The 16504-nt window shown below is 42.0% G+C and overlaps 1 protein-coding gene across 1 annotated transcript; it reads right to left on the bottom strand.

The window, feature by feature from the left end:
* Positions 1-3416: 3416 nt before the first annotated feature.
* Positions 3417-16160, bottom strand: LOC111670854 (transmembrane and coiled-coil domain protein 3-like). The gene is made up of 4 exons (XM_023427773.2): positions 15903-16160; positions 6410-7398; positions 6097-6232; positions 3417-5660 (listed from the first exon to the last, which is right to left on the bottom strand). The coding sequence occupies exons 1-4, from the start codon at positions 15966-15968 to the stop codon at positions 5355-5357; spliced, it is 1497 nt and encodes a 498-aa protein (XP_023283541.1). The 5' UTR covers positions 15969-16160; the 3' UTR covers positions 3417-5354.
* Between the last annotated feature and the right edge of the window lie 344 nt (positions 16161-16504).

Raw genomic sequence — 16504 nt, forward strand, 5'->3', positions numbered from 1 at the left:
GATGCAGATGAAAAATAGCCATTGTCTATGTCTGTCAGATTTGCATCATACTGATGATTACCAGATTTTTAGCCACTTGGGGGAATCTGAAACAAGCTGTAAACACAATATATTATCACATTGGACGTGTTAGTAAACAGTGACTCGCCGTTATTTACAAACCAACCTGATAGAGTATATTTACTATATTCAGTTCTATGATACATAGCAACATTAACATTTATTTAGTCACATTTGTGTATTCCTGGTAAGTCTAAATGTAATATTCATTCTACTTTTAGCTTTGTTTTGGTCTCCACCAACTACTGAATGAAATATCTGTCTCTTTAGCAGCTAACTGCTCCAATGAGTCCTTAATTGTGTCTGTGTGCTGTTGTTGGTGCTAGGCAGGGAGCGTACAGTGGGTTTATCAGAGCTCTCCTCCTGAAAACAGCTGCCTGCTGCGGCTGGAAACAAGGTTAATGAGAGCAGTGAGAAAAAACAGTAAAATTTGCAGGCTAGAATACGACAAATAATAAATGCTCCATAAACATTACCTCATCATGAAGCACTTTGTAGAGGGGCACTGAGCCAAAATGAAGTTTTAAGAGGTGGATTTTTCAGGTGATGTTGTACCCAATGCAGAAAACCTCATTTTTGTTCCAGGGCCACAACAGAAAAGATCTCTAAAAGCAGAGACCTACAAGTGCATATGAAAAACATAACTTACTGTAACAAAAACAAATGAGATGAATCATAAAAAGGACAAAAGGTATATATATATAACCAAATTCAATGTTCAAGCAAAAGCAATGTAGGTTGTTACATCTTATTCAATCAATGAATAAAATGATGAACTGATTGTCCATAGACTCTGGTCAAATACCCCAAGCCCCTCTGCAACTGTTCAGCTGACATCATTTTCCTGTGGATACACCAGAGGGATGGACAGGCTGCATAATTACTCTCCAATGACAGTGTATCATTGTCACTGTCAGCTGGCCATGTAATGGAACCTCAGAGCTATAAAAGACAATGATTCACCCCACAATCCACTTTACACGACCGGGCTGCCAGCCTTTAACTCTGAGCATCGCTGTGGCGCTCCATGGTTGCTTAGCAACTCAAGGAAATTGGAGGTGCCTTTGAATTAGGGCATTTTAAGAGGTGATTTATATGAAGACCTTGATGATAAATGTCTCCATAAATCAGAAATTTTCTGCCGCCTATTTCTACCTCTTCGTCACTGGAAGTTCTAATTCTGGTCGCAGACACTGCAGCGTCACAGAGCTGCAGACCTTGAGGCAGCTGAAGGATGAGGCTGTGGCTCATTGCTAGATGCTGGGCACATTTTTATGTTATAGTGCAAAAGCAGAGGAAGGGAACATGGCCTGTTTCCATGACACCATAAACAGGAAATGGGAAGGGCCCAGTGCTGCCAGAGGAGTCTAAATCAGTGTGGAAGTTGCCACAGAGGTCAGAACTTTCCCATAATCCAGTCCATGTACTCAATGAAAAAAAGACTGACACACACAAAACCATGCTCACACAACAAAAATTCACAACATGAAACCCAGAAATGCTCCAAGCTAATTCTATCTACAACACTTCCCACTCTCACCTTCCTGAGAGTAAAAAAAAAAAAGTGTCCCTCTCACTCCCCCTCAGTAGAGGAGAGCAGGAGTGGAGCTGTGGCGGTTCTTTTGGTGGCATCCTCCATGTAGGTCCCATCCCCTACGGTCACCATGCCAACTTGTGTGAGGAGGAGGTTTAGCTGCAGGCCCAAAGAGACTTGATGAGGTCCTGGGATAATTAGCAGCTCATTATGGAGACCAGTGAATAGGCCAACGAGCTCCAGGAGCCACACAGGAGAGCACAATGGAAAACACACAGGATCGGAGCTCACATCAAAGGAAAGCGCTCACTTTTTAGATCACATAATACAGAGGAGAAAGAGATTGGGAAAGAAAATATTGCTCTCCATTCACACCTACAAATATAGCTCATAATCCCCATTTTTAAGCCTCTGTGCGTGTGTGTGTGTGTGTGTGTGTGTGCGTGTGTGTGTACATGTGTGGGTGGCTGTGTGCATGTGTGTGTTAGTCAGGATCTCTGCGTCACACCAATCTGAGTATTTTTTCTCCCCCAGAGGCCTGAGTCTCTCCACAAATGCATGAAACACAGGCAGTCCGCCTACACACATGCACACACAGACATATGTGCACGCAACAATTCCACTTTTGAACTTAAGCTCTCACAAAGTATGGGAACACTGTGTAAGTGGCACAGATCCCCAGTTAAGCTATCTGTCTATCATCCCCATTCCTGCCCCTGTATCTCACCGTGCTGGCTGGCTCTACCTCTGCTTGGCATGCAGGCAGACAGTAGCCACACAGTCTAAACCATGCACATCGCAGGGCCAGGTGACCCATATTGCAGTGCGGCTGATTTTAACCATGCATGAGCTTGATCGTGTGTGTATATGTGTGTCCCTGCATCTGCACCTACCGCTCCCTGATAGTAATTTGCAGCAGTAATGTTGATTCAGTTGTAGAATATGAATGATATATATATATGTGTGATGTTATTTAAAATGGATATTTCCCATGTTTTGTAGCTATATGATGTGTCATTATTTATTATTGTGGCTGTTTGATATAGTTGGAACTGTGCTAATTCATTAAAGTGAAAATAATTGAATCCATCTCTCTCTCTCTGATCATCAGCATCCTCGGAACAACATTAGTCACTGTAACAGACAAGTAGCGTCCTAGATTTGCTGTTAAAGGAAATACACAGAGATATGCTGCAATGGAGCCATGCACTTGAGAAATTAGTAGGAATGCTGTAGTTTCAATATTCATTTGTCACAACAGCAGAAGGCGCTGCTCTTCCATAGTGTGATGTTACTGCCACAGGACAGGCTTGTCTCTGTTTTCTGTGATGTTGTGATCTTAAATGTTTGTGTGAAGCGGTGGCATTGATTTTGACAGAATGGAAATGAATATTTTATACATAAAACATGCATAAAATCTGGTTGGTAGCATGCAACCTTCCAAATTAAAATCTCTTCTCATGTCAACAATGCAGCACCTACACCCCCTGGTGGTGGTGGAGGAGAGAGCATTTAGTACTGTGAAAACTGCAAATATGTGTGGTGTTTATATTAAAGAGAGTGTAAGTACTAGAAAGTACATGCTAATTAAGTTTTTCTAAGGGTTTTTTTTCCCTCTGGTGCTGTTGCTTTCGAGACGTTTCAGCGAGTTAACAAACTTCAATCTCAATGGCCTTTTTGGCACCAGTGAGACATGAAGTAATATCTGATTTTCTGACAGTTCTCCACACTACTGTGACGTCTCAATGCTGGAACATGTGCGAAAAATCCAATCATCTGACACATACCAAACTCTCAACACCAATTCCAAAAATCAGTCGCATTTTGATTAAAAAGGTTTGTTTAATTTAACAGAAATTGTCAGACAAAGGCACGTAATGCATGAAAATACAACTGATTGATCACATAGTGCACCGGAGATGAAAAGAGAATGTAAACCAGATCCGTAGCTCCGCAGGTAAACCTTCCTCAAATATGTCAAAATAGGAACAAAAAGAAAAGAAAAAAAACAAAACACGATACAGTCAGTAGAACAACACAGACGACGACAAAAATCAACACAAACATGTTATAATGGCAGACAAACATTAAAAAGTGGTCCGTAGCTTCATGTGAGATCCTTATAGGCAATGTTTGTAAGACAAACATGAAATAACACATTAGTCAGTCCATAAAATAGGCTCATAGTTCATTACTCAGAGCCTGTGATGTGCTCCTCTGTCATCATTGGAGTACTGAAGGCTGTTTGTTGCTTCTTTAAAAAAAAAAAAAAAAAAAAAAAGGGAATTGCATTTTTCCTCAGAAAAAGGCCTTGTATCACAGTATAACCCATCGCCTCTCTATCACATTATTAGTAAAAGACAAACATCAAACTGGGCAAAACCCATAAGACATGTAAATACAGAGAGCCAAGTGTCTGACTCTGCTTTTGTGTTATTTGGGTGTGTGCGCATGTGTGGCTGCACTGGTGAGCTGGCATGTGTTGATGGTACCAGACTACCAGCACAGTAATGCAGTTGGATTGATTTTTGGCCCTTGAGAGAGGAGACAGCTGGTCTTATCTGAGCCCAGCAGTGGCTTCAGTGGTTATGGATCTCTCATGCCAGCATTAATGACACTTCCTCACCCCTCCTCCTGCCTCCATCCATCCACCACCACCAACACCCTGTCACTGTAAAACATTGACGTCATACGATCACTCCTAAAAGAATCATTTTAAACACGGTGCTCCTAAAAATCAAATATATTGCACTTTAAACATCAGGAACAGAACAAAGAGCAATTTTAAGAGATGACTGACCACACAGGGGGCAGACAAGGCAATAAGAAAAAAAAAAACTAAACATCATGAAAACTGGATGTCGATTTTCCTATGTGCTTTTAGTCTGTAGGTTCCTCATTAAAAGATATGCCTATTCTTTTTTTTTTTTTGCCAAATGTTAGATTAGAAATTCATACCCCTCTCATGTCTGTATGCAAATTCGAAGCTAACACCAGAAGCCTGTTAGCTTAGCACAAAGACTGTAAACAGAAGGGAACCGCTAGCCTGGCCTTGTCTGAAGGTAACAAAGTCCGCCAAGCAGCACCTAAACCTCATACAGCGATACAACTGCTAGCCGAAGCTTAATATTGACCATACAGACATGAGAGTGGTGGCAATGTTCTCATCTAACTCTCTGCAAGAAAGCAAATAAACAAATTTCCCAAAATTTCAGACTATTCCTTCTTAGCATTTCATAGCTGCGGCCGACAAGTTACCAAGCTCGAGGTTTTCTTTGTGTCTACATGTGCATGCTTGCAATAGTTTGAAAGATATTAAAGTTGAGCTGAAGCAAAATGAAATAAGAATAATCATCTGCCTCAAATTTACTTCATCTATGGATTATTTCCCTGGACAGTGGTAAAGAGGGAGTCCCATGTTGCTGCATTATAGTGTAAATGCACTTCTCTTCACCCTTCTTATTCCTTGAATTTACCTTTTGTGATGATTTCTTAGCAATCACTAGGAAAGTAACAAAATTTATTGTTATATAAATATTATTTCAAAGGTTAAATGTAATTATTAGCTACACACATTCAAGTTTTAGACAAGAAAATGACCATAACTTCATTTCAGTCTGTCTTTTAAAAAACAGTGACTTCTGTAAATGCATGGCGATCGTGTCCTCTGACGATTGTACAACCAATCTTCTTAGACAGTCCTATCCTGACAACTGACAGCGTCCATGTTATTGTTGTTTTCAGTGTGTTCTCCCCACTATCAGCCAAGCACCAGCACCCTGTCTATGGTGTACTGTAAACGGTCCCAGTTCTTCCAGAATATGGTCAAAAAGCAAATCCCCAGGAAGGTCGCTACCACGTGGTATCGGCTCCTCATCAGTGGAGCGGCAAACTTGGCAGCGGTGGAGACACAAACAAGGATAACGGTGATGATGGCCAGCATGATGTTAATGCTCTTCCCCAGCAAGACTCGGGCGTCATGGCTCTCGAGCTGGACCGTCTGCTGCTGCTGCTGCTGCTGGAGCTCCAGCTTGGACACCCGTGTCTGACACGACTCGAGGGCTTCCTGAAAAACACAAGAGAGAGACTTGGTGGGCCTGAATGTTTCCCAAGTTGCTGAAGGGTATTTTGCTGACCTTTTAATACTCAATTACCCAAATTCCCCAAAAAGATTAATTATTAATTATGCATCAGCAGAAAGACGAGACAGAGGAGAAGCACATTTGTGGTCATAAATGTCAGCTGACAAAACAGACTTTTGTTTTGTAGAGCGGTATCAGATGAAGGGAACCATTACACACCGGCAACTAATACATTCACCTCTATATGGTAATGGCTATTGAATGACTTTTGGTATCAACGAATGTCAGACAAGTTTCACCAGCGCATTGAGATTTTACTTAGATATCTACTGGTCCACCAGCATGTCATCATTTTATGAACCAGTATAAATGGCCGTAGTACACAGAACATATGGACTGAATAGATTCATCATAATATACCTGTATGTCTCTGGCTCTTTCGTGTGCCTGGTAAGCCACCCGCTCCTCAATGCTCGCCAGCTCTTGCTTCAAATTAGACATCTCATGTTGGTGAAGCTCTGTCAGGTCGTTCAGCTGGTCTTCCAAACGCTCGTACCTACCAATCAATGCAATACAATTATTATGTATAGGTAGATGTTTATGGGTGAATTTTACATGTTTATATGAGTGGTATTTTTATCTATTCTCAACCTGATAATAGACATAATGTTATACATTAGGCCGCGTGCTGTATTATGTAAGGACAATTAAATATTAAGTAACATAAACATACCTGTATCTTTCTTCCTGCAGTGTTTGGCTGATGATGCCATACTCTCTCTTGAACTGAGCCTTCAGCTCCTCCATATCCTCCTCCAACTGGCTCTGGGCGTCTTTGATCTCCCTCACCTCCTCCAGGCTCAGGGCCAGTCTGCTCTGGTTATCTCCCCCTGCTGGTGGCTGCCCCTGGCTGTGGCCCTGACCCTGTGCCTGCCCCGCTGACCCTCCTCCCCCCGCTGGGTTCCCGTTACTGTCTGCCGAAATGGAAGCACTGCCCGAGGAGCACTCGTCATCACTGGGATACTTGGGCTTGCCCACCATAGAGGTGCTGCTGCTCAGCCCCTTTCCCGTACTGTCAGTGGGCAACGGAGAGGAAGCGTCCAGAGTGGTCTTGAGGTGGGCGATGTTGTCAGCGCTGCCGAACTTGTTCCTGATGAGGTTGGCGAACTCTCTGGGCTTGCTGAAGAAGAAAGGAGGGGAGAGGGAAACACCTGGTCCGATGGTCTTGATCTTGTCCATGGTCGGGTGTCGACCGCTGCCGGTCATGTCCCTCAGCAGCTCTCTGGGTGACTCCCTGGGTATGGTGCTGTGTTTGACAGTGGATGGGTGAGGGGTTGGGCTGTGATGGATTTCACTGTCTTTCATCTTCCGATGATACTGCTCCAGCTTCTTTTGCATCTGAGCGATGTTTTGAGCTGATTTCTGGTTCTTCTTCTCAAACACCTGCTTGATGCGGCCCACCTGCTGCTTGTCCGCACTGTTCACCAGCTTCAGGTACTCAGCTAAATTCTCCTCTCGTGCCGTTTGCTCAATCTTCAGCTGCTCTGTGACCTTCAGGATCTTCTGCTGGAGGTTGTCCAAGCAAGACCGACTACGCTGGACCTCGTGACCGAGAGCAGGACCGGGACTTCCATCAGTGAGGTCCAGATCCAGATTGTTCTCTGAAGAACCCCGCCGCATTGACCCAGCGATGCTCAGGAAACTGCCCTCAGTACTCCGATCCTACAAGGGGGAGATTTACAATTCCAATTTCATGCATTAATAATGTCATTATTATCTAGTTTTCAGGATTCAGGCAGGTTGTGATACAGTAGTTTTACACAGTGTATGATTGTGCAAAGTTGAACTAATAAGTAGCTCTGGAATACCATGGGTGTTTACAACAAACAATTTAACAGACAATTTCAGATGAATGGTTTGGATAATTGGGTTGATTGGTTGAACTGATAGTGTTGCTGCGCCCTGCAGACTCAGTTGTACATGTGTCAGGTGGTGTCGCTGCTCCCTCGTGTCTCTACAAAGCAGCTGGTGAGTAAAAGGTTAGGAATGATGGCTAAACAATAAACATAAGACCAAGGTTGTGAAGCAATGTCATTTTCCATTAATAGCCTCTTTCCCTTGTGTTTGAATTTCTGCATATACCGTATTTACACGTAGTTGTCGCTCCTGCACTATTCTCCTACTGATGCTGCCGCTGTGAGACCATCTGGGTGTGTATGTAATGCTCTTATTTGGCACATCTGCTACGATTTAGCAGCCAGAATTTAATCCTGTCTGTTTATAGTATAGTCCACAGATGACAGATGACAAACTTCAGATAACAGCTATTAATGTGTATGAAAGAAGTGGAGCATGCACATCCAATGTAGGTCAGTGATAATGTCACACAAGGCCACGAGGCTCAGGAAATCCCTTTTCCAGACAATGTCCCCTAGTTTTACAGTAAATTACCATTTTCCTGAGAGAGGCGCAACATTCAATTCGGTTCGATGTGCCAATAGTTCTACCAATAACTCTGAGTTCTTTGCTGTAGATTTGAGGAAGTGAAACAGAATATATATAAATATGGATGAAGTAAGCAAGTTTAACTACGGCAGGAAACTTTAAGAGGAAACTGAGGAAAGCAGCGAATCAAAGATTTCATTTGGTTTCCGAGCTGCATTTTTAGAGCAGAAGTGTCACTTCAAGAGTAATGGCACTGCACTAACAGTGGCCTGAGAAGCCTCTGAATCTTGCAAGTTGATCACAGTACAACAGCAGAGTAATGACAGGACATGTAAGCTGATAATGCCTAATACAAAGTGCTGAACAACAAGCACTCTGGACTGTACAAAGCTGAGCTAATCCTTAACAAATGTAACACTGCTAGTTTCAAGCAAATAAACAGATCACAGCTAACTCATGCAGACTTAGGGCTCAATCCTGCTTAGCATTTCCACATCAACACGTAACAGTTAAACATTGCAACCCGTATAATTGACTAATGCGTCAAGTTCACCATACGCTGACGCTCCTCCACACATGACTGTCAGGCGGAACTCAAGTGAGGGTTTATCAATAATAGGGATATTATGTATGGTGCACACTGAGTAACATATAGCTGATACTCAGACTAAAACAAAAACACATTCAGAAGGACCCTCTTAATTCAGTTGTATTTAACTTATCCAATTACACACATACCCCCGCCATTTACTTGCTGCTGGCACTAAGACGTCACACTCCTCCAACTAGTCAGACTTGTTTTTGAGGCCGTTATGGAGAGCAGCAGGAATTTGGTGGATCATCTCTGAGTATTACTAGAATGTGGTTTCAACATAATGTGCGACAATAAAGCTGCTTTGTATTTGTAGATCGAAATATCTGAACATCTATTGGATGAATTGCCATGATATTTTGAATTCATTCGTGTTCTCCAGAAGAAGTCCTAATGATTCTGGTGATGCCCTGACTTTTCCTCTAGTGCCACCATGAGATTGACATTTTTGTTTTTTAGTGAAATGTCTGAACAACTGGGACAACAATTAGTACAGAGGTCTCATGGTGCTCAGAGAATGACCCCCCCCCCCCATAACAAAACACATGCAAAACTAATGACATGATTTGCAATAAGTAAATGCTAAATTAAGATAGTAAACATGGTAATCATTATGCCAGCTAAATATCAGCATGTTTGTCATTATGAGCATGTGGCCATGCTAGCATTAGCATTTAGCTCAAAGCACTGCTGTGCTTTAGGCTAAAAGCACAGCTTTAACAGACTGCTAGTAGCACTGTAAACTCTTAATCTTCTTTGTACATGAATATAAATGTGTAGTGTCTCTATGTGCCTGTTATCATACTGTACATATATAATATATACTTATTTATGTGTAGTGTGTGAGCAGAGAAAGCCATGCCTATTTCTACGAGCATGCATAGGGTATTTCAGCCTCTATCCTCATCCCATTCTCTCCCCCTCTCTGGCGTCTGTCCTTCTTGAACACAGGACTCTTTCTCTGCAGAGAAAAAAGCAGACTTTGTCATGTCCTACCTCTGCTCTGTCCAGGATTCTGATGAGCGAGCTACTGCATATGGATTCACTGGCCTGACGTAGCCTATAGCCTGAGGAGCCTTGCACCCAATTGCAATCCCTCTCCTCCCAGAGACTTTGCAATATCTCTTGTCAAAACAATCGGGTTCACACATAAGCTGCCCTTTTGTCTAACCTGTTTGTCATACAAAAGAATGAGGAGCCTAATATCCTTCTCCTCCGAGAGGAAGTGTATGGCAGGCTGGTGTGTAGGTTGCTCATATTACCCAGTCTTTTTAGTTTTCAAACATGAAACACAAAGAACTGACTGTTCGACCAGACTGCTTGCACTGCATGCTATTTCTGCAGTGCTGGAACTAAGCTTGCTCCTCAGGCACTCTCCCACCACTAGCTTTTACTTTGTCCAATCTTCTCCTCTGTAGCATTGGGGACCAAATAGGGGTCTAGGTTTATTGCTTCAAGGTGCTGTGATATCATAGATAGGGGAAGAGTGTAAAATAGATGAAACAGTGACCTGGCAACCACTGTCAAGGCCTGCAACAAAAGCAGACCTTGGCAGGGGTGGGAGATGTTTGGAAAGAGTATCGACACATCTTCCATACTCATACTCATGCACCTGGAGCAGCGACTGTCGAGCCAAAATTGTATTACACAGCTGGAATGAGAGGCGTACACTTTCTGCTATAAAAAACAAGATGGCTTTTGGCAGGACGAGGCCTGATTCATGAGCAGCTCAAATAACACGGATAACACGACCCAGATGTTTTTCACACAATAGAAACCAAAATCAAATTTGACATCTGACAGTTTCCTGATAAGAAATTTCTAAGAAAAATGTACCATTTCAGTTTAATAAGCCTTTTTCCAACGCCGATGCTGCTGCTGCTCTTCAAGATTTCTACCCACGCTGACTAACTACTGGAGCAATCTGAGGGTCTCTCTGGATGAGTGGGTCTGCTAAATGAATTAGGCTCATGCTGATGAAAATGTCCTCCCAAATATGCTGAGGAGCTGCCCTACTTTTCACTCCATTTCTCCCAAACACTTATGCAGCCGTTGTCCAAGGGTTTTTGAGGTAGGAGGGCAAAGACTGAAGGTCTCTGGGGACAGCTGGAGTTGACAGAGGGGGTGAAAGCCCAGTAACTAGGGGAAAGGCAGCTCCAACACTGCAGATGGCAGTGGTAAAGTCTCAAAATTATGTCCTAAACTGAAAGGTCACAAACTGAAAACAGGTTAGAGTTTTACCATCAAGCACCAGGTTATCTGTCTAGGCGATCTTATCTTCTAAATCTATCACAACCAATGTGAGAAGAGCTTGTTTTTATTCTTCTCGCAACAAACTATCAAACTGTTGTCTTGAAATTAACATGCCAGGCACACACCCACTTCTGCGTGACTCACCCAGTGATATTAGTGTGTCAGTAGAGCAGAAGAGGAGACAGATAGACAGTGGGAGACAAAACAGAGAGAGCGCTACAGAAACTGAAACAGATCAGAGATAAAGGGGACGGGAGGATAACAAAGAGAGGACGGTCCCAAAAAACACAGCTCAGCAGCACACATCACCTCAATCATCATCATCATCATCATCATCATCATCATCATCATCATGATTTCCACCAACTGGGTCTACAGGAATCCTCTGTGGCCCCAGGGTGCTTCCCTTACACCTCAGCCCTGTATGAGCCCCCTGTCCCCCACGCTGCCCTACATAGCACACAGTGTCTGTGCAGCATTATGACCCATTTAATATTCTCTGGCCTCGGTAGACAGCATAACATAAGGATCCAACTGCATTAGCCTCAATCTTAACCCAACAAGCGAAAGCCCTGTGTTGTTCTGCCTGAGAAATCCGCCCCAAATCTTTGCTCCTTTTTGGGCACAAAGTCGGGGGGGGGTCGATAGAAACTGCAGATGCTGCTTATCTTGCACTGCAGTGTTCTCTGTCTCTCTCTGATCAATGATCTAGTTAGTGACTCAATTTTCCATGCAAAAAAGGAGAAGCTACACTCATCTGCCCACTGCAGCACCAGAAGAGAATCAAGAAGCAATTCACCAGTGTAGCAAAAGCACAGTGATTATTTAGATCTGGGTGTGTATGGGTGTAAACTAAATACTGAACTGTATTCGTGCTATAAATATTGGTTCAGATTGTTTCTTGTTAAACTTGCTATCCCTTCCAATTAAGAGGGAGCATTATTACAACTACAGACAAGACATCTTACGCAAACAGGAAGGCATTGTTCCCATTATGAGGAAGTGATGTTTTTAAGTACTCATAGCTGTAATCTGCTGAAACCATCGGTTCACAATGTAAGGTCAGGTCATGCAGGCGAGCAGATTCTCAGATACAAGCACAGGTGTTTACAGTAAGGTAGAAAAAAAAAAAAGACCAAAATGATGAGGCTGTGGTGTGTGGTTCATAGGGTAGCACTTAATTATCATTTATCATTTACACACATACACACACACACACACACACGCACACACACACGCACACACACACACACACACACACACACACACACACACACACACACACACACACACACACACACAGCAATAGAGCTGGCACACTCGTTGAGATGGAACAAAACCGTCCCTTCAGCAGAGAACAGACCCACAGAGGGGAAGAAGCCCGCAGTGCTTATTGGTATTCCCTCCAGCTGATCCTCATGGATACAGACGCTCTCCCACTCAGGGCTCACACAGGGAAACGGGAAGAAAACCAGAGACAGAGAGAGTGAGAGCGACAGGGAGCACATCTTTGATTGTAGTCAGAGAGCTGACCCAACATCTCCTCCTCCTCCTTTCATCTGCATCCCACAGCTGCCTATGTGGTCACACTTTGATTGCTTTCTTTGGAGGGAGAACAGTATGCCTCATCAGAATAAAAGAGGAAGAAAAACTAGCAACAGAGTTTGAAGTCTTAAGTTTTCTGAATGACTAATCCCCAGGAGGTCTGTGAAATGAATTGCTTAAGACGTATGCGCTATTATCTCATAGACAAGCTGGTCCAGGACTAAATCAATAGCCCATTAACACTCCCATCATCTGCTCGCCCCCATGGACTGGGGGAGTATTGAACAGGATTCAATTAAGATAAATATGCAGCTATATTCAATGTACTGATATCAAGTGAGAGAGTGAGTAGAGCCCATGATGAAGCAGAGTTGGTGAACTGTCAAGCAGCTCATTAGCCAAGAAAAAGCTAAATAAAAGAGAATAAAAAAGTGTAAAATAGTTTCTATTTAATGAAACAGAACATAGCATGTTAAGAGGTTGTCAGTTATACAGACGTGATGGCTAGTATGTTTGCCGTTGTCTGGTGACACAAATGTGCGACAGCCACAACAGGTAAAAGCATACAGTTCATGTAAGGACAGACATGTCACTAAGGAACGGCACGCGAATCTCTACAGAGCCACCATCCACTGAGGGTTAAAGACGCTTTCTGGAAACAAGCCACTCCAACTGAATTGTTGCGTCATCTTTGGCCTCTAACCCACTATATCTTCTGCACAATGGCTTTTTGAGAAACAAAACTGGAATGTCACTTGTGGCCAACAAAAGGAGGAAAAGCATAATTGCACAGTCCAGCAGTGATAACCCAGAGTCAGATATGTTGTTTCATATACATATATATTGAGCTGATGGTTATACAGTGGCTTCAGAAAAGTATTCAGAAATGGAGTATTATTGTATTGTATTGTATTGGAGTATTATATTATTGTAAATTTATTGAAAATCAAAAACTGAAATCTCTTATTTACAAAAGTATTGAGATCCTTTACTATGGCACTCCAAATTGTGGTGAGCATCCTGTTTGTTTTTATGGTCCTCTGGATGTGTCTAGAACTTGATTGCATTCACCTGTGGCTAACTCACACTCCTGTATATATAAAGGTCCCATGATTCACAGTGCATGTCAGGAAAAAAATCAAGCCATAGCATATAAGGAATGCTCTGTAGACTTCCACAATAAGATTGTGATGAGGCATAGATCAGAGCAATGTTATAAAACGATAACGATATTGATATTGATGAGAAAAAAATTGCAATTTCATCCATTTAAAATTAAATCCGCAACACAATAAAAATGTGCCAAAAATGAAGGGGTCTGAATACTTTCTGAAGCCAGTGTACTACAGCTGTCTAATTAGTTACAAGTCATTGACAAAACATCCGCTCCACCTCTGAAGAATAGAGGTGACTGACTGTCAGGCCTGGATGCTCATACATACACCAGAAGGAGAATCAACATACTTGACTTTCTGGCTGCACAGGAATCACACTTGACCAATTATTCCTCTCCTCAGTGCCACTGTGACTGAGAACACCTGGTTTCAACCACATCCTCAGGTTTATCTGTCACAGCCATTAGCGGATTTCATCACCCATTCACACACCCAAAACCTGTTAGTGTTAGTTTAAAGGACTTTTTGGGAGAGGTTCTTCTTATCCTGCTCAAGTGTCTGAGGATAGGTGGAGCTGTATGTTGTCTAACCTGATGAAGCTCTTTCAGGCACATTTGCGAATTGAGCTGCATATTAAAAACATTTTTTTTTTAAAAACAAAAAAAAAAGAAACAGAGTGATTCGACTTGACCAAGTCAGTGCTACGTTTCTGGATGAGGAAGTAAAATTAGGTACATAGTCTGACAGTAAACAGGACATTTCTCTATGTGATGACCTCTTTGCTGTGGGCTTAATGTTTACAGCACATTAGCAATGTTTTTACACTTCACATGGAACAGATTTTTGCATAAAATTATTATAACGTGTTATGTATATAATATTTTAAGAATGTGTATAGTGGTAAATAAAAATTATGTGAACAATACAATAACTGGCCATAAAGGAAAATGTATTTTATCGTCAGAAAGCCTTAAATTATGTTTAATCTCAGAGAGTGCTTTTCCACATCCTCTGATGCTATATATTCTAAATGTCAGTTTGACAAAAGTAGGGGCACACACCACTACATGTCAGATACAGTATGGTTATAAAAAATTTTTTAAAAAGTCAGTCAGACATTGAGTCATTTTGGTGAAACACAAGATGGAATGCAACACAGTAGCTCTGGAAAAATGCATTACTTTAGACTTTTACTTTCTGTGTAGACCATCACTTTTGTTCTTTTTCTACTGACTCAGTTGTATTTGAGGCCGTAGTTTGTTGTGCTGATGTTGTATTGGGCTGCATTATACTGGAGGTTAAATACTTTAACCATTATATTTGGTTGGATTTGAAAAGATATTAGAAAGACTTGCAATCCAATACAACATCAGCACAAACTATAGCATTAAAAAACACCATATAGTTGAATCAACGCCATAAGGATCAGTTTAGTACAGGACTGCTGTAGTGGACTGGAATGTGTAGGGGGTTTTATTTTTCTCGCTCACTCCGTCTAGGCCTTTGTATGTTAAAATGGCACCACAGCAGTCAGACAAATAAATGCCTGCTAATTTCAGTTAAAGCTGAAATGTTTCGTTGATTTTATCGATTTATCAACTGACAAAAGATTAACTGGCAAACAATTCAGACAATCTCTCGATCATTTCAGTATTTTTTTAATGACCAAATCCCCAATTTCCAATTCCCTGAATCCAATTTCTCCAGTGTGGATATTTGCTGGTTTCTTGGTCTTCTGTCATAGTCAGCTGATAATATTGGGGTTATGGACTGTTGGCTGGAAAAACCATTTAACACATCATCTGGGGCTCTGAGAACTTTTCACTATTTCCTAACATTTTATAATATCATAAAATACTGGGAAATAAAATAGTCGTCAGATTAATCTATAATGTAAACAACAGCTAGTTTCATACCTCAGCACAGAAATCTTATTGTCCCATGTGGATATCATCCAATATGTGGACAAACCCTTTATGTCCCGACCAGGGTTTTGTGTCCCACTGTACTCAGAGTTCACAGTGACATACACTTGAAGACATCATTTTAAAACAACAACAGCTCCATACAGACACACATGCCCCTGTTTCTGAGACATTTGCCCACATGTATCACCGGGGTACTGAGGCTCTTTGTTGGGAGCAATATGCAGCTTTAAACCGGCGCAGCTGTTGGTTTCACATGGAGCTGAGCAGACCACAATGTATCGCTGGTACAGTAGTGGACCTGCCGTTTGTGACACAGCAATGCTGCACATACACTCACATGATACTCACCATCCGGCTGCTGAGGTATTTCTCCACTTCGGATAAACTTCGCACGGACACGTTGGCGCTGGGCATAATAATCCCGAGTGAGTGGTCAGCCAGCAGCCGCTAGTTCTTCAGTTCAACACCGGCACTAGTTTACAACTAACGCCTAGTCTCGTTTCCATGTTTAGCTCTGGTTCTCTCTCGCTCGCTCGCTCTCTTTCTCTCCCTCTCTCTCTCTCTCTCTCTCTCTCCTTCACACACACACACACGCCCGAAAAACACACAACACACTGGCTAGCCTCTTCAACGTACAAAAACTATGTGTGAACCCAAACTCCGCCTATTTGTCTCTGCAGGCTGAGCGAGGAGGGGTTAACGCTTTCAACACACGTGACACACACATCAGCCTCCTCATTTGTCTATAAGGTGATCAAAAACTGTTTCTTAAGCAGCTATATTTATTTATGCGATTTTATTTTTATTTATTTGCATTTTTTAATTTTTTAATTTTATTTCTATTTATCATTATTTTACTATCTTGAGATAAATGATTTTAAAATTAAAAGTGTCTGAAATCTAATTTTTGGGAGAGAGAGAGAATAGATGATAAATTATGCTGGAGAAAC

Source organism: Seriola lalandi, unplaced genomic scaffold (assembly GCF_002814215.2).
Source record: "Seriola lalandi dorsalis isolate HSWRI2012SDOR001 ecotype SW California unplaced genomic scaffold, Sedor1 jcf7180002054862, whole genome shotgun sequence".
Classification (NCBI taxonomy): domain Eukaryota; kingdom Metazoa; phylum Chordata; class Actinopteri; order Carangiformes; family Carangidae; genus Seriola; species Seriola lalandi.

Bases quoted from the DNA above. Each gene is read 5' to 3' on its own strand.
- LOC111670854 (XM_023427773.2), bottom strand. From the start codon at position 15,968: ATGCCCAGCGCCAACGTGTCCGTGCGAAGTTTATCCGAAGTGGAGAAA. The intron at 7,399-15,902 runs GTGAGTATCATG...TCCCCCTTGTAG, and splicing joins AATACCTCAGCAGCCGGATG to GATCGGAGTACTGAGGGCAG. The intron at 5,661-6,096 runs GTATATTATGAT...TGTGTTTTTCAG, and splicing joins AAAGAGCCAGAGACATACAG to GAAGCCCTCGAGTCGTGTCA.